We start from the raw sequence: 26,662 nt of genomic DNA, 5'->3' as shown, positions 1-26,662 counted from the left end.
ACCCTGCTCTACACACACACACACACACACACACACACACACACACACACACTGCATTTTTTAACACAACACAGAGCGGGATAAACAGTCTTACACACACATTTTGGCATGTTTTACTGTACAGATAGAGAGCAGAGATTGGGGGGGGGTCAAGAGGATGGCACAGGAGATGTGGAAGAAAGTAAAGAAATGGTGGGGAGATAAAGGAAAAGATTTCAAAGAATAATGGAAGGAAAGGGAAGGAGAATAAATCTCCACAGACTAAGGCACATAAAGAGTAAAAAAAAACATAAGATACAAAGAAGTGAGACAGTGAGAAAAAAAAGAGGGGGTTGGAGAGGCTATAAGGCGATGGGATGTAAATAAGAAAGTGAGGCAGGGGGGGAGGACAGAACAGATGGCAGCGAAGAAGAGTGAGAAGGAAGATGGAAAGCTGGGAATGCGATAACGCTCCCAGATCACTTATAGCTGATCTCAGCTGTGCCAACATTGCTTCTCATTGTAGCACTGACTGCAGCAGCACAGAGTAGAACAGAACAATTCTCCTTTCTTTGTTTCCTCAAATGACAGCGATTTCAGCACCATGGACAGCAACCCTAAAAACTGCCGGGACTCTACTAGTGAGGTTCTCCCTCAACTGGCTTTGCAGGAACTTTTCTGTGATACATTATTAGAGTGGGAAACCTCAAACCAAGTTGTTATCATCAAGAAAATCTTCTAAGGAAGCATGTGAACTGAAATCATAATGTTAAAGCTGCGGAAATCAGGGCCGTAGCTGCCATTGAGGACACGCGTTTTCATGTGGGGCAGGTTTATGCTCTATACAATATATACACAGTGGGTATTTCATAGACTGATACAAGTTGACTGAAGATACATTAATTTAAATAACCTCTTGGTCAAAAAAAATTGAAGGGACTTGAACCTCGGTGTTTCTAAAATTCTATGGCCCTGGCTGAAATAACATTTTAAGCCACTCTAGTGCCACAGCTCCAGCAATGGCACCGTCAGTCGGTCATTGTACCAGTTTGTTCAATATTGAAATATTTCCACTGTTGGTTGTATTGCCATTATTTTTCTACGGATCAGTGGTGCCCAGATGGTAAGTCTTAACTTTTGGGCATCCCTGACTTTTGCTTTACCGCCATCATGAGGTTCACATTAGTGGTTTTGAGTGAAATGTCTTTACAATTATTGAATGGATTGCAAATCTTCCTTCAGGATGAATTGTCCAAACTTTTGTGATCCCTTAACTTTTCATCTCACTACATCACCGTGTCAACATTTTGTCCAATATTTTGGTTTTTACCTGCAAAACTAACATTTTCCATCAGTCTCAGCTGTACTTTGGGTTAGTGCTAATTAGCAAATGTTAGCATGCTACATGTACTGTAGCACACTAAACTATATGATAGTAACCATTGTTAACATCAGCATGTTAGCATTGTCATTGTGAGCATGCATTTAGCTCAAAGCAGACTCTGTCATGTTTGAGACTATGTTCCATGCAAAATCCATTTAACACTTGCTCTCTTTCTTAGTTTGTCAAGCATAACCATGGAGACATGTTATTGAGCTACTCTAATGGAACCATTAGATGATTGATTTGTTGGCTTCATATTTTAACACATAAACCATTACAATGATAATACCCTACATGGCTTTCTATTATTGTACCAATGATTAGATTACCCAAACACAAATACAAACCATTGGAACTTGTGCCCTAGTTCTAAAACACTTTAAATAATGATGCCTTGGACTGTCTTAATAATGCACATGCACATAGGTACTGCTTTATTCAGCAGTTCTCAGAGGTAACCTTCAAACAAACGATGCCCCTCTGTTATGGAAGGAAAAGACTTCTGTGGGGCATATCTGAGCTGGGTAGACTCTTCTCCTCCGCTGGAGGTCTCAACTGAGATAGGAAAGGATTTGCATTTGTGGGGCATAATTTGCATGTTGTTGGCCTGTGAGAGAGAGAGGGAAAAGATGCAGAGAGAAAAATATAAACAACAGAGTGAGAGAGAGAGAGAGAGAGAGAGAGAGAGAAAGGAAGGTAGGTGGAGATGGAAGGAGGGGATATGTAAAAGAGGTAGAGCAGGAAAAGAAAAAGGAAAGTGAAGGAGTGTTTAATGCAGAAAAAGAGGGGAGGGCAGGCGACATTGGAGCAGGGAGATAGGATCGGTGTGACATTGAAATCAAAACAGGGAAATGAGTATCATGGGAGCCTGCAGGACGGGTGTTAAGTGAAAAGACGTACTATAGGCAGAGTGGCTTGTGTGTGTGTGTGTGTGTGTGTGTGTGTGTGTGTGTGTGTGTGTGTGTGTGTGTGTGCGCGCCCAGGAGTGTGTAAGCATCTGTGAGGGAGAGAGAGTGTTTGTTTACATCTGTGCGCCCTTGATTTTTTCACTACAGTGCCACATGGGGCCAGTGCCAATTATATCTGCACTGAGCTCGTCAACGACACCCCACCAGAGAGACAGAGAGAGAGAGACGGAGGGAATGGAGTGAAACAAATCAAATATGGTTTAAGAATATGTGAGTATATGCATGTGTGTGTGTGTGTGTGTGTGTATGTGTGTGTGTGTGTGTGTGTGTTGTTGTTTAACTATATTCGTGGGGTCCAAAAACCGGGAATACAGTATACTTGTGGGGTCCGGACAGCTCTGTGGGGCCAAAATGCTGGACCCCACAACTTTAAAGGGCTGTTTGAGGGTTAAGACTTGGTTTTAGGATTAGGGTTAGAATTAGGTTATGGTTAGGTGAGGGTAATGGTTAAGGTTAGGCATTTAGTTGTGATGGTTAAGGTTAGGGTAAGGGGCTAGGGAATGCATTATGTCAATGATGGGTCCCCACAAAGATAGTGAGACGCACTATGTGTGTGTGTGTGTGTGTGTGTGTGTGTGTGTGTGTGTGTGTGTGTGTGTGTGTGTTCATACAAGCATGAAAACATGCTCTCATGCATGAACATACTGTACAGCTTGTACATCAGGTGGCCAACTTGTCTTCTTATCCAGTTACATTATTACCATTACGTCTGAATGACTGACAGGACCCCAGATCTCCCTACCAATCCATCTGCTGCTTTATGGGAGTTTTCATTCTAATTAGGGCCCGACGGGATGTGCATGTGGTCCAGCAATGACTCATCCTGACCTTGCTGGCCTTGTGATGGCTACTTTGGCACCTACTGTGTAGACCGAACCTCAACTCCCGGCCTCAGACAACCAGATTTAATATTGCAGAACAGAACACATTTTATGGGATCACAGAAATGTGTTTAACCAGACCTGGCAGCTGTAATACATCAACACAGATGCCAGTGCACATGTGCCTTACAGTAATATAACTGTAAACAAGCAGCAATCCACAACTTATAGAATACAGATATCAACTGTAGACTCACAGTTGATAATCTGAAAGTATCTAAATGATAATTTTGTGTGTGAAAATTAGTCCGCCTAATGTTTAATAATAGTAGGGCTCTAGGGATGGCAATGTACCACTTTGGTCCAACTTGAAATATCTCAACGACTATGGAATTGATTGGCATGAACCTTTGTACAGACATTCGTGGTCCCTTGATGATGAATCCTACTTATTTATCTGACTCTGAGATGGGAGATTGTTAGACACACCAGCTGATGTGGTTCTTTCACAAGAAAAAGACTGCAGCACAAGCACACAGTAAACCTGCATATTTTTAGTTGAGTAATAGTCTCCAGCATGTCAATCTTATTTGTTCACATGTTTTTCTTCTAATATCTTATTTTATTAGACTAAATCCTCTTCTCCCAATCTCAGTAGACCTTTGTGTGTTCTATCCTGCTTTTTCCTATTTGACTCCTGCATCTTTGTTTCTTTCTCTCAACCTTCATATGAGCCTTGCAATAATCTATTATTGTCTGGCTTGGAGAGGAGAAATATGAGTCTGCATTTCCCTTCTCTACATCAACTTCTCCATTTCTCCCCCCTCAGGCCAAAGTGTCTGTATCTCTCCCTCCATCCAAACTATACTGACACAGCCAAAACCACTGAACATCCAAAAACACCCTTTTTAAATTTCTCACTTACACATTTGTCTGAGTTGCAGATATGTTCAGGACTTCTTGATGATATTTGCATCATTAAAAAGTTTGGCTTTTATTTTCTCTCTTATTTGGATGAGTCTGCGATACCCATCTTGAAAGTTTATGTGATATTTTTATGTCTCTGACGCATTTAGGGCAGTAAAGATTTGATTCATGAAGCCTTCACACTACCAGATATACAGTGGGATTGAGAAATCCCCCCTGATTTTTAGGATGGGTAAATCAGGTGTAAGTCAGGCTGATGATCCTCCGGTGCATCGCTAGCTTTACTCTCCCACTATCTCTTTTCCCGTCTCAGTCTTCCCCTTTCCAGTTCCCTCTCATTAGCTGCCTTAGCCGCCTGCCCTTTTTCAGCTCACAGCCCTGCTTCCCTCGAGGTCTCTCTCTCTCTCTCTCTCTCTCCTCTCTCTCTCTCCTCTCTCTGTTTCTGTGTTTACTCTCATCTCTCAGTGCCCTGCTCTTGTATATCCCCTCTTCTCTCCTTCTTTCGCTCTCTCTCTCTCTCTCTCTCTCTTTAAGTCATAGCCTGAGTGTCTGCAGACTGCCTCCTTCATTTTCTTACTCAACTCTAAAGCCACCCAGAAATGATCACAGAGCAAGAATAAATAGACCTGATGTGTTTTTAGGAGTTCAAGAGTTGAATTGCACTGAGTTGAAAGCAAACTTTTGGGGTTACAGGGACAAAAACCTAAAGGCAACATGATAAAAAATACACAGAGAAAAACAAAAATAAAACATGTAAGTAAAGATAGGGAGTTAGTTGAAAACAAAATCTTGTGACACATGAAAATGAAGAATCTACTGTAAATTGGGTGATGTAAGTAAAATGAAAATAAAACATTAAACCATATTGCACCAGTAAACAATCAGAAAAAAAGCATGAAAGCAAAAGAAAACGATTCAACAAGCAAGCGCATGGAAATGGATGGTGCCGCTCTATTTATCCTAGTTCTGTGATGATCTGTTGCTGAAAGTCAACCAACTCTCAGAGGAGGAATCACCAGAACAGGCTTATTAATAAGCCAGGGCAGCGACAGATTACGGCTTTAGTGAGCCCCCAAAACAATGACTGAGACTGACAAACAGAGAGCCACGGTCAGACAGACAGAAGGTCACTGTTTGAATGGAAATATTGGCCGATCAAAAGTATACTCATGAATGCAAACTTCCAGGTCAGCACATAGTAATACTGATGGACACATGGGGCCCTATCTTGCACCCGTCGCAGCGCAAAGCCCAACGCAAGTGTCTTTGCTAGTTTTAGACCGACGCAGTTGTCAATTTCCCGTCCAGCGCCCACGTCGTTTCAATTCAATTCAATTCAATTCAATTTTATTTATAGTATCAAATCATAACAAGAGTTATCTCAAGACACTTTACAGATAGAGTAGGTCTAGACCACACTCTATAAAGCCCCAACAATTCCAATAGTTCCCCCGTTTAAAAAGCAAATGCACCTGCGCCCATCTGTGCGCCGCCCATGGGCGTGCTGGTCTTACAAGAAGGTGTGTTCCGGTGCGTATTGCTATCTTGAGGCAGCGGAAAGTGATTGCGCCATTGACCAACAAAAACCTGGTCTAAAGTCAATAACGCAGCATTTCATTCGCGCACACTAAAAAAAAAAATAAAAATTAAAAATTACAATGTCAAATAGTATTATGATATGATCTGCTCGCGCGCTTTCACTTCACGTAAGAACAGATCAGTTTCTTCTCCTGAAAATCTCTCCTTCCTGCTCAGCAAATCCGCCATCATAACAGCAATGCGCCAAGGTCCAAACGCGCCTGGTTTTTAAAAGGAATGGGAGATGACACTCTGATTGGCTTATTGCATGTTACGCCCAAAACACACCTATGATTAATTAAGACACTAAGTACAACCCTTTTGAACCATGCGCCCGGCGCACGGACCCTTTTTTCCGCCATTAAACTAGCAAAAATGGATTTGTACGCGCCCTAAACGCACCTCCGCCAGGCGCTTCACGCCGTGCACTTAGATCGTTAAAATAGGGCCCATGGACATGAATTGGAACGGATTCCAGTAGTCTTTGACACTGATTGACAATTAATTCAAAAAGGATTGAGTATCTAGATTTATATTCCCCGCAGTGTGATGGGGGCTGTATTACAGCATGTTGGGAAATACAATTTACAGAAAATTCAACTGAAGATTTAACTGAATAGATAAAATGTCTGGGGTTGAGTTGGTGTTTCAACTGGCAATCTTAGTAATTCTAAAATCCTGGCTGTTTCCTTCACTAGACACTCCTACTGTCCTCTTTTTTTTCATTTATTTTACTTATCTTATTCAGTAAAATACACAGATATACAAAAATCTTGATGAACAGCATCAGACAGACAGTCGACTGACTATTGTCTACTGATTGATCCTATGAATGTATAGATTTAGAAGATCATGCCATGTGGATCTCTGGGCTTTGTCTGGGTGAAGTTAGACCCCTGCAGCTGCTATAGAGGACATGTTTATAATGTGTACAGCATGCATAATGGACAGTAGAGTATCTCCAGGCACAGCTGTACGGTTATGTACATGCATGTGTATGAAGAGTGAAGATGCTGAGGGTGTTTGCATGCTTGTGGCTGTGCGAGCATTGATTCAGTGCGGTGGGGGGGGGGGTTGTTTTCTCCCAGTCATTTGAAGGACACCAGACCCCGCTCTGCTGCAGCTCCACGTGCTAACAGCCCCCCTAAACACACACACACACACACACACACACACACACACAAACACACACACACACACACACACACACACACACACACACACACACACACACAAAGCAAGTGTGGATATACAATTTCGTAAACTGCAGCTCAATAGAAACAAATGATGGCACACATTGGCAAGACATTGTCATTGTGTGCTGTCTTATTGCGTGGGGTTGTGTGTGTGTGTGTGTGTGTGTGTGTGTTTATATAAATACTGGGGGTGGCAAGTGAGGCTGAGGGGGGCTGTGTTGTCTCTGTCACCTCCTCCGCCTCCAGCCTTCCTGAGGGTCAACCATTATGGATTGACACATTTTTACACATTTTGACCTTAAAAAACAGTTGTGTGTGAGTGGGCGGAAGCCTGTGCAGCCATGGGATTGCATGTAGTTGTTGATGTAAATGGGTTTTTTCTGTATCCATTGTAAGATCACCAATATGTTCCACGAAAATAGTGGAATTAACTTCATGTCGGAAGCAAAGCAAAAGAGTCATAGGTCTATTATACCCTCTAATATAGGGTGTAATGTATGACACATTGAATAGGAAGCTTTCTGTTCACTATGCATGTGTGCAAAAGCACTTGTCCTGCATGTTCAAGAGGATGGCATTTTTATGTGTAAGGAGCAATGAGTGGCGAGGCAGTTCAAAGGGAGAATGTGGATTTCATGGATGTGAAGAGTGTGTGAATGTGTGCGTGTGTGTGTGTGTGTGTGTGTTTGTGAATGTGTCTGTTGGATGCTGATATGAGCCGCTGCTGAGCCCCTGAGTGAGGTGCAGTGCGTGGCTATACATTAATATGGCCCGGATTAGCCCCAACTGCTGCAGGCTCACTGATAGTATTACTGTTATGGAGCGGCTAGGAGGGATCGGGCTCCATTTTGGCTCCGTTATTCTGTCATAATGAGGCATAACCCGTCTCATAGAGGACTCAATGGTTTCCTGGTTAATGCATCAGGCCAAGGATAGCACTTGTGTTGACTATGACGGAGGGGGGAGGGAGTGTGCGAGAGAGCAGGGAGAAAAAGAAAATCTGCTACCAAAAAAAGTACATTTAAAGGACAAACTGACTGTTCCTTATCAGTAGAATGTCATTTTTATAGTTTCTGTCTGACTGCCTGCTAAGATTTAAGTAACATTTTATAATCAGTATTTTTAAGACAATTTGTTTGTTGTCTTAAATTCTGTGTATGCACTAAAAGTGTTAGTGTTATGTTTATATCACTGTTTGGGTTTTTACCCAAACTACGCTTATTTTTACATTATACCGTAAGACTGTCACAAATGTATTGTTAGTTGTACATAGGGCTGTGCCGAATAGTTCTAAGCTTCCTTCATTACCTTAACATTCAAATTCCAAATCAACATTTGTATGTTTTCCTTTTTTGCTTGTCTATTTATTCTGTTTAAACCCGGTACTTCTGCATAGTTGCAGTAAAAGATTAGGCTATAATAATATATTTGGTATTATACTATTTGTAGAATTAGATACCAGTGGCTGCGTAGGATCGTTTCCAACTTGTGTGATCCAAACATTTCCAATAACTCCAGATCGTTGTTTCTGTCGTAGCATAATGTAATGTTGCTATAAGCCTAAGGGTGCAATTATTATTTCATCATTATTTTATGCCCTTAATGGATTAGCCCGCTGCCCAGTGGCAGTTCTAGACCATTTTAAATGGGGTGGGGAGATTCAGGCTGGAGCCACATGCGATTTTAGGGCTACCAACTATATTAACCCTTAGAGACCCATTTTTTTCTTTTTTTGGGGGGGGACAGGGGATCTTTAGTGGAAGATAGCAGGTCAACAGTATATGCAACATAGAAGTGGTATACGTCATATAAAAGCTGGGAACCTGAAGATGAATTTGAGACGCAGCTCAGCGCAGTTCAAAGCTCAAAGTTTATGATACCAATATCTTCACTCGAGCTTAAAATATTTACCACACACCGGCCCCCTCCAGAACTGCCACTGTTGCTGCCCACATGTATTAATTTTGCAAAACTGACGAGTTATATTTATTTAAGAAAGTTGATTTAATACAAAGAATCCGATGAATCACAAATTGAGGATTCTGTTTGTGTTTTACTGAAAACTGCAAAGAATACACATACTAACAATCAGTAACAAATAGTGGCATGTAAGTTTAAAAATAGCTGGAGTAGACACTAAAACTGGTACCTCTTTCATACCACCTTACCAGGGTTGGGCTAGGTTTGTCTGATCAGGGTTCAACCCTATTTTTGGAAATTCAAATCAAGCCAGTCTACATGGGTATATCCCTGGTCATGACAATTCAGAGCTCACCTGGGTCAACCTGGGAGCAATGCGTAACAATTACCTTAAGTGCTAGAAATGGGCGGGGCTTTCACGTCATATTCAGTGAACAGCTAACATTACACCAGTCCATCTGTATACCAGCAGCACTAATGTTTTGTAGCTACTTGAATCTGTTTTTGTACAGCAGACTGTTCGGAAATTAATTGAACCGCTCCGCTCTACTGTTATTGAAGCTGCCTGTGAACTAGTTTTATACAGTCTATGTTGAAAACTCAGCGTAAAGCACAGTGAGACAAAATGTATGTTGTTGTTTTTTCAAAGTGTGCGGCGAACATAGGCGGCGACCTGTGACGACTGACCCAATGTCATTTCCAACCAATCACATAATTTGTCCCACCCCAGCTGTTAGCGACCCTGGTCGTGCGCAATTCACGTTGAAATCGGCCCTAGTCTACCCTGATCAAGCCCACCTCGCTACCTGGGTCGCGGAGCCAAGTGGATCGAGGAGGGTTAACCCATTTAAACACACATTCAACCTGGGTATAACCCTGATTGAGCCATTGGTGTGAAAGGGGTATGGGTCAGAACTACCCCTTTTCTTGGGTGCTGGTCAAAGTTACCCATTAGTGCCTTGGTGCTTTATTGTCCAGAGTTTGGTCAATTTTGTACCAGGGATTGAAACGACATAAAGTACATTGTACATAATATCAAACAAAAAAGCATATTTATTGTGATTGTGATAGGATGGTGATGCATCTCTGTATGACAGCGTTTTGTGAGATTTTTCAGTCGGATCGACCCATGTGCCATCCAGCTGGTTAATTGCCTTTGCTCTACACCACTCTGTGAATCTGTACATGTGTTCTGTCATGTTCGACAGAACGTCATTTTCCACAATCAAACCAGTAATCTTGTACAAGCTCAATCCTACGATTACAAGCTTAAAGATGATATCAGATGAAGGGGAAGTGCCTTCTGGAAACCTTGTATCTCCATGAAAAGACTAAAGGCAATTCAACTACACCATACATCATTTGGCTTAGTCCTGCAGCCATGGAACTTTTTGTCAGTGACTGGGAAATAAACCGTTATAGGAAGATTAAAGGTGCCAGGTTTTCACAGGACATTACTGATTCATAACCACAACTGTAAAACCAATAAGAAGTAACAGACGATAATGTGTCTTTGATAACCATGTCTCCTTCTGTCTGGGAAGGTTGCTCCCACTGTGAGTGTAAATTGATGTAGTTATCACTAAAGAAACAGTGGCTAAGCTGGACTCTGCATGGCAGCTTTGTGTGTGTGTGTGTGTGTGTGTGTGTGTGTGTAAGCTAAGCCAAACAATGCTGTAACATATCTGATTGAAATCAGTGTCACATCGGAAAGCTCTTGGAAAGCAGCATGGGAGTCCACACACACATACACACACACACACACACACACACACACACACACGCACACACACACACACACACACACACACACACACACACACACACACACCAACACACACGCACACACACACACATACCCACACGCACACATGCATATGAAACAAGGAACCAACCACAACAACCAGCACACACCTTAACAATCTAAAAACCCACATGTGAGCACTGCACATTAATATGACAGCACATGTAAATGGCACACACACACACACACACACACTCTTTTTCTCTGTCAAGCATATACACACACAACACACACTGCCACATCACATCACATCACGTCATTTCAGAGAGCACGTTTAACCTAATCACACTCAACCATGCGTGATCCTCAGAGGGAGAGTCAGGTCTGTTATGAGTCGATGTGCTGTGTAACGGCCACAGGGTTTAGAAAGCACAGACCAGCAGCCTGCTTTTAATACACACACAAACACACACTTCAAACTCACATGACAAAGACCTGTGTAGGACGACAGGCGAGGCGGACATGTTAACAGACGAGGAGGGAAGCCAAACAGACAAGACTGCAAGGCAGAATGAGTGACTAATTGTGGTTCATTTCTGTATCACTAACCTGTGAGCGGACACACATCCGGCTGCAGCGCCGACGTCAGATCAGATTTGTCCCATGACACCTCACAGGGATATGTTTTTTTATGGTTTTAGTGGTTGCTGTGATTCAGTGCCTACCTGTTGGGAGATAACAGTGGTGAGACGGGAACCTAATGCATGAGCAGGGGAGTCATATTTGCCATATTAAGAATGAGTACGGTAATATCTGTAAATATTTGAAAACAGATTCTGACAGTAGTATGGAGCTTCCTAAATTCGTATTGCGGTTTGAAAACATTCAACATTTAAAGTTGGGTCCTCCTTCCCAGGCTAATCGAGGGTTGCGGTGCTCACCAGCGGGCAAAAGCTAACCCCAGATTCACACTCTTTTTGGAAGGAGCTTTTGTAGTTTGGCTATTCGCCTCGCTGTATTTGTTTTTTTTTCGGTGCTGTGTGCCATTTCCGTATCTTCTTGGATGCATGTTTACGATCTGGCATATTTTTATAGAAGTTGACGCCCAGAAATGTCCTGAACACAGCCAAATAAGAAATTTAAAGGGGTTCTGCTAATAAAGACGCACACTTCAAGTGAGTCATAAGTGATGATTGAGAGGGATTGTTTTTCTATGAGTCTATACATTTGTTTTTGTTCCCCTGCCCCCTTTGGATTGTCCAAACACAGAGTGCAGCCACATGTTTTTTTGTAGGTTTTATGTAATGTCTGTTTAATAATCAGCATACAATTAAGATTTTTTTACAATGCATATGTCTGTAATACAGTTTTGCTAAGAGCCTACTGCTCTCTGCCTTTATAAGGCAGTATTGACCAGTTGGGTTAATTAGTGTCATAGCTATTACACTAGTTAGAATCAATCATGTGTGTGTGTGTGTGTGTGTGTGTGTGTGTGTGTGTGAGACAGACATGGTGAGATTGTCAAATGACAAAGTGAAGCCATATACCGCTGCCTGTCCACTGTTGTGCAAGTGACAGATATTTATCTAAATGCAGCGGGACGAGAGAAGTGCTCTCTCATCTCTCTCTCTCTGACACACACACACACACACACACACACACACACACACACACACACACACACACACACACACTACAGAGACTCTCTGTAGCTTTATATATGTCATTAAAAACAAATATCTCTCCTAATTGAATCATTAATCCACACACATTAACTTAATCCCACACTGGCTGTCATTCAGACTTCTCCCTTCCTACTGACTGTCACTTTTTCACGGTGCTCATCTTCGTCCCAACACTCTCGCCATATGTTGGAACACACTGCTGCAATCCCTGCCTGCCAATTACCGATCTGCAACACAAGGACGAATCAACACTACATTATTTATACCTCCCATTAAACTGTAATCTGCGTCTGGATAATCAGCAATTTGACAGCGTCCTTGTATTAACACCTGCAAATTATACGCACATGTAGGCCTACTGTAATGTCGCCATTCTGTTCATGTTGTGATTTGATTTTAATTTTTCATAAATACTCTTGAAGCCAGATTGGAAAGTAGCAGGTCTTTCAATACAACATGGTAGAGGTGATGTCATTGCTTTATCTTCTTACCTATTGCAGCTCTGACTTCTGCTTAGAAACACAGTGTAATGGTCTTTTTCTGTGTCACTTTTTCCCACAAACTTCTGTGAATCATCAGGCACCAGGGACAAGAACTGCTGTGATTGTGATGTTTCTACCTGTGGTAATGTCATTTTATTAAACTTGTTGACTAGATGGGCATTAATCACACAGATAAATGACAAACACAGAATAAACGTATATGTTTAGAAGTATGGCTAGCCCTTTGAGCAATAATTCCAGATCCTTGATATCAGACATCGGGTTCCTCCACTAGTTGCCTCTTGGTCAGTTCTAGTTGTTGGTCAGTGACACCTGTTTATATTATTTGGGTATTTGTTGTACTAGTTCAACAAAATATTTTACTTGTCACTTTTTTTTCAACAACTAGGGGAACATTTGTCTAACGAATTACAGCAGAACCCTTAACTAGTGATGCCGGGCAGCATACTAATAGCACCAAAGTCCAAACTAGTCAGCTCTTTGACGCACTAGTGGTCCTCTGGACCGAACTAGTAACGCTAAAAGTCCTACTAGTTAAACTCATGGTCCCCAGAGGTTGAAACCTGGTGACTGTGGGAACCCCTGATATATGGCAAGCCCTTTGAGCATATGGAATAAATGCTCAAAGGGCTTGCCATACTGACATTTCCTTTAGCGCCACCAGCAGCTCAAAGTCTTCACTTACCCAGTGAAATATTTTAACATGTACTATGGATTGGAATACAATTTAACACGGATGTTAATGCCGCACTCAGGATGAATTGTAAACACTTGGTAATATCTTAACTTTTCATGTAGCGCCATCATCAGGTCAATACCTGACACCTGTCCAATACTTTGGTTTATGACCAAATACCTGAAAAACTATGAACAATTCGATAAGCCTTAGCCTTTGTGTTTAGTGCTAATTAGCTAATGCATGCAAGCATGTTAACACACTATCTCAAAACGGTGAATATGGTAAACATTATACTGTACATGTTAAACATACATGTTAGCATGCTGACATTAGCATTTAGCTCAACGTCCAACTGTGCCTGAGTACAGCCTCACAGAGCAGTTTGTATGGCTGTACACTCTTAATTTTGTTTTGAAGACAAAAGGCAATCCAAAAGTTGATAACACACTTTAATTACAGTAATGTCACCTGTTGCTCTGTTGTAGTTCCTGAAATCCCACTGCACAGCTACAATATACTGTGTAATTGAACAATATCCACTTACCACAATTGCCAATTTTTGCCCTGGCACTTTCTCTGTGTTTGCTGAAAATGGGAAACTCTGCGTCAATTTATCATTGGCGGGTTGCAGAAAGTGGTTCATGTCAGTCTGGCCTTTTTATTTGCTGACACAAAATCAATTTTTGGAAGTGCTCCACTCTCTCTCTCCACTCAGAAATTACAATGTGCAGTTTCTTTTAAAGAGTGGTCAAATTCTGAACACCTTGCGGTCAAATCCTATTTCCTTTTTTATAAAAAAAGATGGTGATGTTTTGGGGTGGCGTTATCTGTAACGTAGAGAAGCAAATGGAATTCTGTAATTGCCGCACTGACTTACTGCTGTCACACAGAAGGAATCGGCACTGTTGCTGCTGGAACACTGAGACAGGGGATTTGTTAACTTTTTATAACACAACCATATTTAATGTGCATCGAGGCGTTCCTGCTTGTGCGTGTTCTGCATGAAAGAGTGGGAAGCAAAAAGAAAAAGAGATTTAATAATCACAAAAGGACAGATGATGAGATAGCGAGGGAAGGCACAGTGCAGGGTGGAAAAGGTTGCGAGAAGTGATGGAGAGATAACAGAGAGGCGGAGAAAAAAGAAACGAGATGGCAAGGAATAGTGAGAGAAAGAGATAATCAGACGGACAGAGAGAGGATAAGGGACCAACAGAGAAAACAGTTCCCTGGTGACACTGCTCTATTGATCTTAGCTTGTTGCTTAGAGATTGTCTCTTTGAGACTGAGCCTGAGCGCTGACACAGCCATCACAATGCATTATGGGGGATCAAAGGGAGGCCAGTGTTGGCCACCATGCAGGAGCTGATGCCTAAGGGTGGGGCGGGGGGGAGGAAGAGAGAAGAAGGGATGAGAGAATGAGAGGAGAAACAGAGGAGGAGGAAACACCCTGCTAAACAGGATTTTCAATCACAGCCTGTCATCCGCTGTGCCATCTCAATCGTTCACCATCGTACAGGAGAGATGTAGGGGGAAGGAAGATTAGAGGTGGAGGGGAGGCAAGAGTGAAGACATGAGAGGGGAAAGGAAAGTAGAGCACGAGAGAGGAAGTAAAGGAGTGATAGCTAACATGCCAAAAATAAAGAGATATTGGAGAGAGAGTGCAACGTGTGTGTGTGTGTGTGTGTGTGTGTGTGTGTGTGTGACAGATGGAGGCAATAGGGTGGCGATGAGGTGAGAAACATGGTGGGACTCGGGGAGTGAAACTTGAAAGAGAAAGTGAGAAGGATGAGGAGAGGCAGGAAGAACTGGATCCAATAAGGAAAAGCATATTTGTGTGCGTGGCTCCAAAAAAAACCTTCTTCTTCTTCTTCTTCTTCTTCTTCTTCTTCTTCTTCTTCTTCTTCTTCTTCTTCTTCCTTTCACTGCTCATTTCAATCATTTCATGGTTTCTATCTATATTTTGTCCTCTGTCTCTGTCCATCTCTCCACCCAGTGTGCAAAATGTCACTGGACAGCCAACATGTGCTGGCTGCACACTGAGAGAAATGTCAAGCATGGTAAAACCGCTGACATCTCAATACGCGTGCGTATGTGTGCTATATTAAGTGTCTTGTGTGTGTCAGTATATAAGTCATGCTGCTGCAAGACTTGTGGCATTTTAACATGCAGCATGTATGTGAGCAAATAGTATCCTATACAGTGACATATGGCTTTCATCTTATCTTTATTGTGCTGTTTACTGTGTGCTGTCTGTCTCTTACATGCTGTTGCAGATTGCTTGTGAATATCTTGCACATCAAGTGGCTGATGGCCAGAGCTGGGCAATATATCATATTATATATATGACACTAAATATCGTCTTAGATTTGGATATCGTAATATCGTAATATGGCATAAGTGTTGTCTTTTTTCTGGTTTTAGAGGCTGCATTACAGTAAAGTGATGTAATTTTCTGAACTTACCAGACTGTTGTAACTGTTGTTCTATTATTTGCCTTTACCCACTTAGTCATTATATCCACATTACTGATGATTATTTATCAAAAAATCTCATTCTGTAAATATTTTGTGAAAGCACCAATAGTCAACACTACAATATTGTTGCGGTATCGATATCGAGGTATTTGGTCAAAAATATCGTGATATTTGATTTTCTCCAAATCGCCCAGCCCTACTGATGGTGCTATTTGAATGTTTATATTTAGGGCTTGGAATATGAGATATGGAAGAGATATGTGAGTTAGATTAACAACAGGTTAAGTCTAACATTAGTTTGTGTTTAGCCTTCACATTGAGATTCGAATTAGGATTGTATCAGGGTTAAAATTAGCCAAGTAGAGAGAGTTACTGTAGATTTAGAGGTTTTGTAATCAGTTGGATTTCCTCACAAGTTCACTTATATATATTCTTGTGTTGCATGTATGTATGCCTGAGCTTAGCGCAGCCATGCGGCACAGTGTGAGTGTGTTTCATAACATACCCCGAGGTGGTACACTTCACCCAGTCCGTCTCCATCAATATCAGGCTGAATCACATGTTACAAATGTCAAAGTCTTGACCTTGGCATATGAAGTCACAACTCTTCCTCATCGTCTCGTCGTGATATTTTGGACGGTGAGTATGAAGTGGTATTGTTTGGAAGTAAAAATTCAAATCAAACGTATAGTCAGTCGTAGCTCAGAGAAGATTTAAACCATCAGCGGGGAACGTTGTGGCATTGAGAGTACAGTTGTAGTGGAGAAACGCAAGTCGCTTAACCTCTACTTATTTCAGTGGAGCTGGCCACACTGTCTGTGCTGGGTAGCCCTCAGGAGTGTAAATAAATATTACAAAAAAGGCCGACAATGTCCGGCACAGGTCACTGAGCTCAATGTGTGTCATCTGCTTGTTGGATTGTGTCGACACGGTTTGACACCAAACCAATTACAATACATATATTTTTACTGGTAACAACTCGTTCCTTTGGAACTTAGCACCTCCCAAGACGATTGTGATTGATTTTAAGAAATGCAAACAACCCAGGGCGTTTCTTTCTCCTATTCTAGAATATTGCTGTGGTGTAGCCAGACATTACTCCACAGTACTGTGGAGTAATGTCTGGCAATGCGAGACTACACCTTAAGTGGATAGACATAAAGAATGAGCTGCTCAAGGGAAGGTAGTAAATCCAACTAGACTGTGTTGTGTCAGACAATAAGAGCATAAAGAAAACGTTCTCACGAGGTGTATGTGGATGACGGTTTATTAAAACCAGACAATTGCATTGATAATGCAAATTTCAGTCTGTCAAGCAAACTGTGAACTCTGACTTGATGCTATTTCCTCACGTAGTTTAAATGGTACTGTATGAAGACAGAAGAAAGTAATAATGAAGGTTAATTCTTTTCACTGACGAGTCCAATCTGAGCTAAAAGGATGACAGGTTACCCATCAGAAATTTTTCACAAAGACATTTTTACGTTATAGCAGGAGAAGCCCAGGTGTAAATAATAACAGGTGTGCAATTGTCAAGCTCTGGCATTGTGTACACTGGCTCACCAGCGTGGTCAACTTTCCACTTCAATAGAAAAGAGACATTATTAATGTAATTTGTTGGACCTGTGCTTCTCTTGATAGGACAACGTCTATTGTTTGTGTCAAAAAGGCTGCGTTTTTCACAGTAGCATTTTTGACTTGTCATAGTAGGAATAGCACAGGTGTTACAATACTGATATCATAATGATGCTCTATTCAAGTAGTAAAGGTGCATTGGCAACGATTGTGTATGTTTCTTGCCTAAACTTTATTCAAAAATAGCAACTACGAAATGTCACGCCAGCTAGTGTATTCTGCATCATTTCATATTGTATTCTGATTGGTTGGTTCATAGACATGGGTCATAGCAGCAGTCAATTTCTGAATTTTGCAGCAGGCTGTCTTTGGTCGCCAAAGCTCCAAATCCGCAACGGTTTTCTCACGACTCAACTATTGTTTCAGACAGCCAAAACCCTCAAAGTGTAAAGGGGTCTCAAGCCACAACAGTGTGACAGTGAGCCAGTATGCACAGGACCCTGACACTGAAGCAGCCAAATGGAATTTAGCCATCATTATTAAATTATTTACACCGGTGTGTTTCCTACTGACCACATTTCAAAATGTCTTCTTTTTCTACATCTCTCTTTTATATACAGATATATTGTGAACCTATCATTTTAGTTGACTTTAGCTTGTAAAAACTTTAACTGTTGTTAAAAAGATATACATCATTTCTTTCACAGTGGTAATTTGGATTTTTAATCTGTCTCAGACCCCAAACTGCTGCCGTGGTTCGGGCTCGGGTTGGGTTTGGGCTAGTCTATATCAACAGCGTTTCATTTTCGGGATTGTTCAGGTGCTGCCGGAAATTCCGCCGGATGTCCCTCATTTCGGCCATATGTCCATCACCTTCCGCTTTCTTTGTGTTGGCATTCTAAACTCCGGTCGATTTCTGAGGACTATGGTTAACTGCTCCTCAGATCTCTGCAGGGTAAATCCAGACAGCTAGCTAGACTATCTGTCCAATCTGAGTTTTCTGTTGCACGACTAAAACAACCTTTGAATGTACATATGGTCCACCAAAACAAGTTCCTTCCCGAGGCTATTTTGCAGCGGCACCGTGGCTCCGTCCGGCTCTTAGTGCCACCCAAGACTATTGTGATTGGTTTAAAGAAATGCCAATAAACCAGAGCACGTTTTTCTCCCATCCTGGAATACTGTGTGGACTAGCCAGACCCTCCTCCGCAGCGCTGTGGAGGAAGGTCTGGCAATGCCAGACTAGGCTTGGACAGAAACTATGCAGGTTCATGTAGGGTTTGGCCTGATTTTTTGGGCCCAATCATAGCTCAGGAACAGGACCACTGACTCACTAGAGCTCAAATAAATCCAACATTTTTACACTATTTGTAAATTTGGAACAATGGCCAGCCGTCTGGGGGGCGCAGTATGTTAGTCAATATTCCATTAATGCTATGTCTATAAGCTTGGTATGAGCAGCCAAGTCAATCCATCATCTTCTGGATCCCAAACCCCAACACAACAAGGTAACATACTGCACAAAGCCTCGCTGGTCCTCAACCTGAGCAGAGGTCTTATCAGCAAGAGTAATTGAAAACACCTGTGTGGGTGTTCCGAACCTAGTCTCTTTAAAGAATGAGGATGTCATTCATAAAAGTGAGAGCAAACCATCTCAGCAGTCTGGATTATTTTTAGTCTGGTGGCCCTCATTTCACACTACCTAAGGGATAACAGCGCATGAAGAGAGGGGACGTGTAATTATTTCGAGGTGGCTAGACCCTTACATCCTCCCTTTCTCTCTTTGTCTCTGTCTCCTTCCCGTCTTTCTCCAAGGGGGACAGGGAGAGGATCCAGCTGCCAAAGTATGACAGATTCCACAAATCACTGCCTTGGGGTAGCAGAAAGTGGGATAGAGGTAGGCTGAGAAACTGATGGGCAACAGAGAGGTGTATGGACATATTGCTCACTAATAGGGGAGGGTAATTTTAAAAAAGATGAAAAATAGAACATGATTGGGAGCATATCAGAGCAGTTGGAATAATAGTTATGCATGAAGTGTTTTTTTTTTTTACTTTCTAAAGTGATTAGTTGACAAGTTGATTTTGGAAACATGCGTACAACATTAAAAAGAGGGCAGATTGCTTCTCTGCGAGAAGACACCGCTGCTGGATGGAGTGATGTAGTATTCTGCTACTTTCTCACTCTCATGTCATCCGTTTCTCTTTTGAAGCCATCTGCTCCCTCTGTTTCTCTTCATGAGGCGCTTCTCTCTCTCTCTTTATCTCTCTGTCTCCATCATCCCATCACACCTCTATCCCAGGAAGTATCACGGTCTCTCTCTCTCTCTCTCTCTCTCTCTCTCTCTCTCTCCTCTCTTTGCCTATCATTTCCTCCCACTACTTCCTCCATCCTTTCCTCCCTTTGTTCCTCCCCCTCTGCAGGGTATATAGCAGCATATTAGCAGTCTGTGCAGGATATGCCAACACCCCTCACCCACCCCCAACTCTACAATCCAACCCCCTCCCAGGTGGCCTTTGCAGCACTGACCCAGTCCACCATGTTAATCTGGAATCGGTCAGAACATACCGAGATGGAAGCACCAATAGGAAGGTTGGGAGGTTGGGAGGGGGGTGTGGTTGGGGGTTGTTTGGATTGGAGGTGATTTGAAGGTCAAATGCAGGCATGCAGGCATGCACGTGCACACACACACACACACACACGCTCACACACAGCGTCTGTCTGAGAGTCTGCGTAACATCAATCACTGTTAGACATGGTGGGTGGGCACACTAGCAAGAGATTCACGCTTTAGGAAACATGGAGAGGAGCTGGCTCCTGATCCGACAAGACAAAGGGACAGCAGGAAGGACTGGCTGTGTGTGTGTGTGTGTGTGTGTGTGTGTGTGTGTGTGTGTGTGTGTGTGTGTGTGTGTATAAGTATGTGGGATCTAGTACACGTGCGTGTTTGTACGCAGTCCTCACAGGTAGTGACGTGACCGAGGTGTTTGTGTGTGTTTCTGCTAAAGAATGTGGCAGAGGAGTGAAACCGGCCGCATTGAAAGGAGCTCATTGAAGTGCACAGCATCTCTCACAACAATAGCTTTCTGCATTCTGTTTTTTTTCTGTCGTGAGGTGTTGGTTTCAAAATATTGTAATATTATTCATAAGATGTTCTTATTTTACATTTGTCTTCTGTTTGCACTTCCTTACTTCAAATTCGCCCCCTTAATCACACAAAGATCCTCGGGACAGTTATTAGGAACCTAGATAGACTGACTAACTGACTGATTGATTGATTGCTTGATTGATTGATTGATTGATCGATTGATCGATTGATCGATTGATTGATTCTTTATTGTCCTTTTCCAAGGAAATTTGTTTCCACAAATTTGGTTGACAATATTTATATTTTAAATTCCCATGAAATGAAGATTCCAAATAAAGCAAATCCAACATGTTACATTTAAATGTTTTTATTTAGTGAAGCAGCACATGATTGGTGAAGACAGAACTTAATACTTTGGGTGACAAGAGAGGATTAACACATTGGGGCAAAAAATATCAAGATCCATGTGAGCAGAGTGAATTGATTGACTGATATTAACATCATTAACATTAGTCTGATTCTTCACTTGCTGTTGTAAGCTTTTTGTTTGTTTAATGGCTGCACTTTGGGTTCAAATGTACCTTTTAGATAACAGAGTCACCCTAAGAGTTCAAACTAATAGAGACAGCAAAAGCAGCTTCTGTGTGCCATCATTCACCCTCAGTTCAATCAATCCATGTCACTGTCTACTGATAAAAATGCCAAAGAAAGACATCTTTGAAAAACATTTTTTTAGGCTTAAAGCATTAGATATTGCAGAATTACATCAATCCACCTTTGGGTGTTTGAGTAGCTGAATCGCGTCAAGGTCTGAAACATGCACTTCCAAGGGTAAATACTAGCCTGGCTCCGCCCTCCTACGTACTTCCGCTCAATTTTCATTTTCCTTCAGTACTACGTCTGGGTTTGAGGTATATTCTTGGGTTTTCTCCGGCCAAATCTTTACCGGTCCAATCAGCGAACAGAGGGAGTGGCTGAGAACGATGACGTTGAGGTCGTGCGCCAGAGTTGTGGTTCCGTAATGGCGGCGGAGAAAGATGCGAGCAAAGCAGTTCGGTCCGTTGTGGCAACGCTGCCGAATATCCAGAAGATAAAGCCTGAACAAGAACAATCTTTGCTGAGTTGTGATGGTGGCCATGATGTTGTGGCCCTCTTCCCCACAGGGTTCGGGAAAAGTTTGATTTTCCAGCTCGCTCCGTTAGTGGTGAAGGAGTGGCTAAGGCAAATGCTAGTGATGCTAAGCCGACGTCACGACCAAAACGTTAGCAATTGGTTATGGCAGATCCAGAGTGGTTCTGGGCAGATCCAATAGTTTTAAACTTTAACAGAGTACCCGCCTTCAAGGAAGTTGCACAAGAGATGCAGGATAAATGCTGGCTCTACCAGCCTCTGTGGAGGATTTAAAAAGCTATTCACATGATTTAGCACTACACGAAGAGATGAAAATGTGCCTTTTCTTTTGTTACCTACATGGGTGTAATTCTAAGAGGCTGTATGAGCTTCTCTCTCCGCCATAGGTTTGCAGTTAATATTCTTGATCAGTCGCCCCTTGCCAAGTGTTGTAATGGGAGCCGTTGAGTGAAGGGCAGCGCCGGCTGGCTGCTGGGTTTTTATGGTGCTGCGTGAAGTCAGTGAACTGAACGATTCCACCACCAATGCCGCTGCCTGGAGAATATGGATGAGATCATTCCCACACTTGCACACACAGACAGTACACATAAAAAGACTCAACCACGCAAACAAAAGGGCTCAGGCGCACCTCTATACTGTAGAAATGTGTACATACTTTCTCAGAGAGGAATGAGTATTGTATCTACACTAGGGCTGCACAATTAGTCACAATTTTGTCAAAATTGCAACTAGTGTGATTAGTACAATGTCCAAATCAGGGAGGGGGGGGGGGTATTGTAGTGCTGCAGAGATGTCCTAGTCTACAAATCGTAATCTACAGGCTAAACACAAAATCTTTGTTTCGCAATTAAATATTTTCCTCGTTTCGTGCAGTGCTAATCTACACATGGAAATGCATACACACACACACACACACACACACACACACACACACAAACACACAGAGGGGAATAAACATAAGGTATGTGCCTCTGTGGTTAGATACAGTAGCGAAGCCTATCGCCTCTACAATCACATTACAGGACTGCTACCATTAGTCAGGGAGCACTGGCACAGCACAGAGCTGAGCTGAGGGGAGACAGCGACATCAAGCATGACAGAAATACACACTCAAATATGCTCACACATCTGTGTATATTTAAATGTATGTATAGATATATAAATACGTTCAGCTGCAAACTGGGACTTTCTTGTGCCTACAAAACACACACACGCAAAAGTGTATGACAGGTGCATGAGATATAAAGGTAGTTGCACTTTCTACAGGGTTACATGTTAGCTGTAGGGAATGGACTTTCAGTTTAGGGCTAAAGCTGACTTTTATTTTCATTATTAATCTCTCTATTTATGTTTTTACAATTATTTAATTAATGGTTTGGTTAGAAAGGCAATTACACATTTACAGATCCAAAATCGACGTCTTCAAATTGCTAGTTTTGTCTGACCAACAGTCTAAAATCCAAAGATATTCAATTTACAATAGAAAACAAAAAAAGCGGGTATAGCAAATACAGGATAGCGTTTTTCCCTAATAAACAACTTTTAACAAACAACAATTATTTGGTTGTCAAAATTGTTAATTTTCTGTCAATCAACTACCTGGAAAAGTGACTAGGCTGCTACTTAAACTATACTTCAGTTCAGCCATGAAAGGGCAGTGTTCCCACAAAGGACAAAAATAGAACGTCCATTAAAATATAACTTTATCGTTGAAACGCACATTTTCAACAAACATTTATAGTCAATGAACAGTCCTCTTTCTCCTTGTTTTTTTCCATTCCATTTTCTTCTGATTTTATTGTCAGTTTCCCATAAAATAAAGAGGATTTTGACTCTAGAACAGTCAGACTCACATTGCAACTGAATCTACATTTCTTCTGATTATTATTCCCCCACAAGTCAAAGTGTGTAAGTGTGTATTTTTGCACTGCGTTAGCATGACTGGAGAGATGGCTGATAGAGTTGTATATATGAGGCAGAGGTGTGTGTGGTCATGTGTCTGTGTATATATGAACCTACTGGATGGTTGCCCAGTAAATGGGGAGTATCCCGCTGACAAGTAGAAGAGCGTATAAACCTACACACAACCGCACATACACACATTATTGTGTATCACTGTCATCAACCATTATATATCAAATTACACCACAACTTGGGCCCACTTCAGAGGTCAAAACTATTAAAGTGTCACTGAGCAGCTCTTGTGTAATGATAGGATTGTAGTATGTACAACATCCACACACACACACACACTCACATGAATACACTCTTTTCTCTGCTGAGAAAAGAGTTGTCAGCTATTTTTCTTTTCTTTTTTATTTCTTCTTTACTTTCTCTCTCTCTCTCTCTCTCTCTCTCTCTCTCTCTCTCTCTCTCTCTCTCTCTCTCTCTCTCTCTCTCTCTCTCTCTCTCTCTCTCCCTCACTCTAGTCTGTGTCCTAACTTTTTCCAGTACACTTCTTAAGACACTTCATCATATCTCTTACTTTCTGTGCGCTCTCTCTCTTCTCCATTTCTTGCACCCTCCCTGTCTTCCGTATCTCTCCTCTTTTTATCCTTTATTGCATTCCTTTGGCTGCATCAAAGGTCTATTCAGTAATATTTCATAGAGAAACTAATATGCATACCTCGTGCCCTTTCTTCCTGTCTGAATGCATACATAAATAATTAAGTTCATGCTTGATGCCCTCCTTTCACACACCATGGTAAAGATTGGAAGGTGAGAGTGTGTGTCCATGTGTCATATTGTGTGTGTGTGTGTGTGTGTGTGTGTGTGTGTGTGTGTGTGTGTGTTCTCACTGACCTTGACCATGTGCGTCTGCGTTTCGAACCTCATTTACAAGTAATAGCTGATTGCTGGTTTTACACACACTCACCAGCACATTGAAATATCCAGATTTCACATTTTCTGTTTCTCAGTACATGAACACAGTCTCAGTATAATTACTTTTTTTTTTCATTCTAATGAAACGGGTTCAGCAATTTTTATGTTTATATATATTTTATGAGCTGTCCAAGAGATGTGTATGTTATATCTTGGACAGCTCATAAAACACTGATAAATACATGGCTAGAAACATGTAAGAAATTAGTTTTAATGGACAATAAGTATCAATTAAGTTTTTTTCCTCAACACTTTTATGGGTACAATATTAGCCCCTGGCCACAACTTAAATGAGTTTATGAATGAGGGGAAAAAGGCTTTAAATATCTCATGCCAGGCCTGACATTGGTTATGCTTTATTCTTCCTTACAAAAGATCAAAGAACAATAAATACTAAAGACGTGTCTCAGTATAAAGAGAAAAATCAGATCTGGCCCTTTTTTTTAACAACTATGACAAATCATCACTAGTATCATTCTTTGTATTTCTGGACATGAGATCACAGGTAGTTAGAAAAAACATTCATGTGTGTTTTAAGGGAAATGGAAGCATAAGATACAGTTTACTGTTCAGTGCTAATATAATATTGATGTTTCCAGATGTCTTGGTGAGGCAACAGGATAGATGTAAGGGATTTAAATCAACTAAAACCCAACTTAACTGAATTTAACTTGACTTTAGAGTGTATTTGTATATTTTAATCCCATAGAAAAACACATCAAAACAAAAATACACTAGGGGCCCTATTTTAACGATCTAAGCACACAACGTGAAACGCATGGCGCAGGTGCGTGTAAGAATCCACTTTTGCTAGTTTGACGGCGGAAAAAAAGGGTCAGTGCGCCAGGCGCATGGTTCAAAAGAGTTGTACTTAGTGTCTTCATTGATCATAGGTGTGTTTTGGGCGTAACATGCAATAAACCAATCAGAGTGTCATCTCCCATTCCCTTTAAAAGCCAGGTGCGTTTGTACCTTGGCGCATTGCTATTATGATGGCGGATTTGCACCGTAATATTTTTATTTGTAATCTTTTGCATGTTTGTGTGCTGCTGCGCTTCCCTGTGTGTGTGTAACAAGCATAGTGTGCGCGCGCTGTGCATAAGCCTAAGCACATTTTACTAATTTGCTGTTAAAATAACAATGAAATGCTGTGCTATTGACTTTACACCAGGTTTTTGTTGGTCAATGGCGCGAACACTTGCCGCTGCCTCAAGATAGCAATACGGCAAGAACGCACCTGAACACAGATGGGCGCAGATGCATTTGCTATTTAAACGGCGTGGGTGCTGGACGGTCTTAAAATAGCAAAAACATTTGCGTCTGGCTTTGCGTCTGGCTTTGCGTTGGGTGCAAGATAGGACCCTAGATCTGCACTTAAGGAAAAGCAAAAAATGTAAGTATATGTGGCCTGGTCAAGAATGATGAGACCGAACACAAATATAATTATTTTTGTTGTGGGTTTTTATTCCCCGACTGAGCTTAATAAAGAACAGCGTTAATACTGATTTTTTTTATTTTTGTGAATTTAGGACAATTATATTACAATCAAACAGAATAAATGTTCCCTACTTCCTTGTCTGACAAAACCGTCAGCTTTATATTGCTCAACTTCATTAAACTGAACCTCAGACGTTAGCTAACTCTAGACAACAGCAGTGGCACCTCTCTAAATAAAGAAAATAAAAAAAACATTTGTTAAGCACATTTGTAAAGCCACACAACTCATAGTCACTTCCAAATAAAATACTTTGATTCCATAAGAAATATAAAAATACATTCTTACAATTCAGAAACAATTTTCAGAAGAATATAATTAACTCACTTTTACTCCAGTGTGCAGCCTATGCTCCAAGACACACACACCTGGATTTCAACACACATATATCGCCCCTCTAGATTAAGCAGAAAACATACAAATGGACATAGCTTATTTTAACAGTCAGCATACATTGTTATGAGATAATTCTGCTTATACATGTACTTTAGCATTACTCACGCTAACCCCACTGTTCAGTGTTGCCCTCAGCGTGGCGGAGATACGTACACAAAACTCATTTACAGATCTACAGAAATCGTCAGGAATACAAAATCATCATCCATCAGCCTTAAATCTTCGAAATTAACCAT

The 26,662-nt window shown here is 41.5% G+C and overlaps 1 protein-coding gene across 2 annotated transcripts in view; it reads left to right on the top strand.

The window, feature by feature from the left end:
- Nucleotides 1-26,662, top strand: part of LOC116065323 (protein shisa-9) — a 109,178-nt gene that overhangs the window by 50,078 nt on the left and 32,438 nt on the right. The window contains exon 4 of one of the 2 annotated variants that reach the window (XM_035996742.1): nucleotides 2,419-2,541. The exons of the other annotated variant lie outside the window; for it this stretch is intronic. Within the exon in view, the coding sequence (XP_035852635.1) occupies nucleotides 2,419-2,541 (123 nt within the window). The remainder of the gene's footprint in view (nucleotides 1-2,418; nucleotides 2,542-26,662) is intronic. 2 annotated transcript variants of the gene reach the window in all.

Source organism: Sander lucioperca, chromosome 21, assembly GCF_008315115.2.
Source record: "Sander lucioperca isolate FBNREF2018 chromosome 21, SLUC_FBN_1.2, whole genome shotgun sequence".
Lineage (NCBI taxonomy): Eukaryota > Metazoa > Chordata > Actinopteri > Perciformes > Percidae > Sander > Sander lucioperca.
Note: the sequence above shows the minus strand (reverse complement) of the source record. Positions and strands in the feature narration are given on the sequence as shown.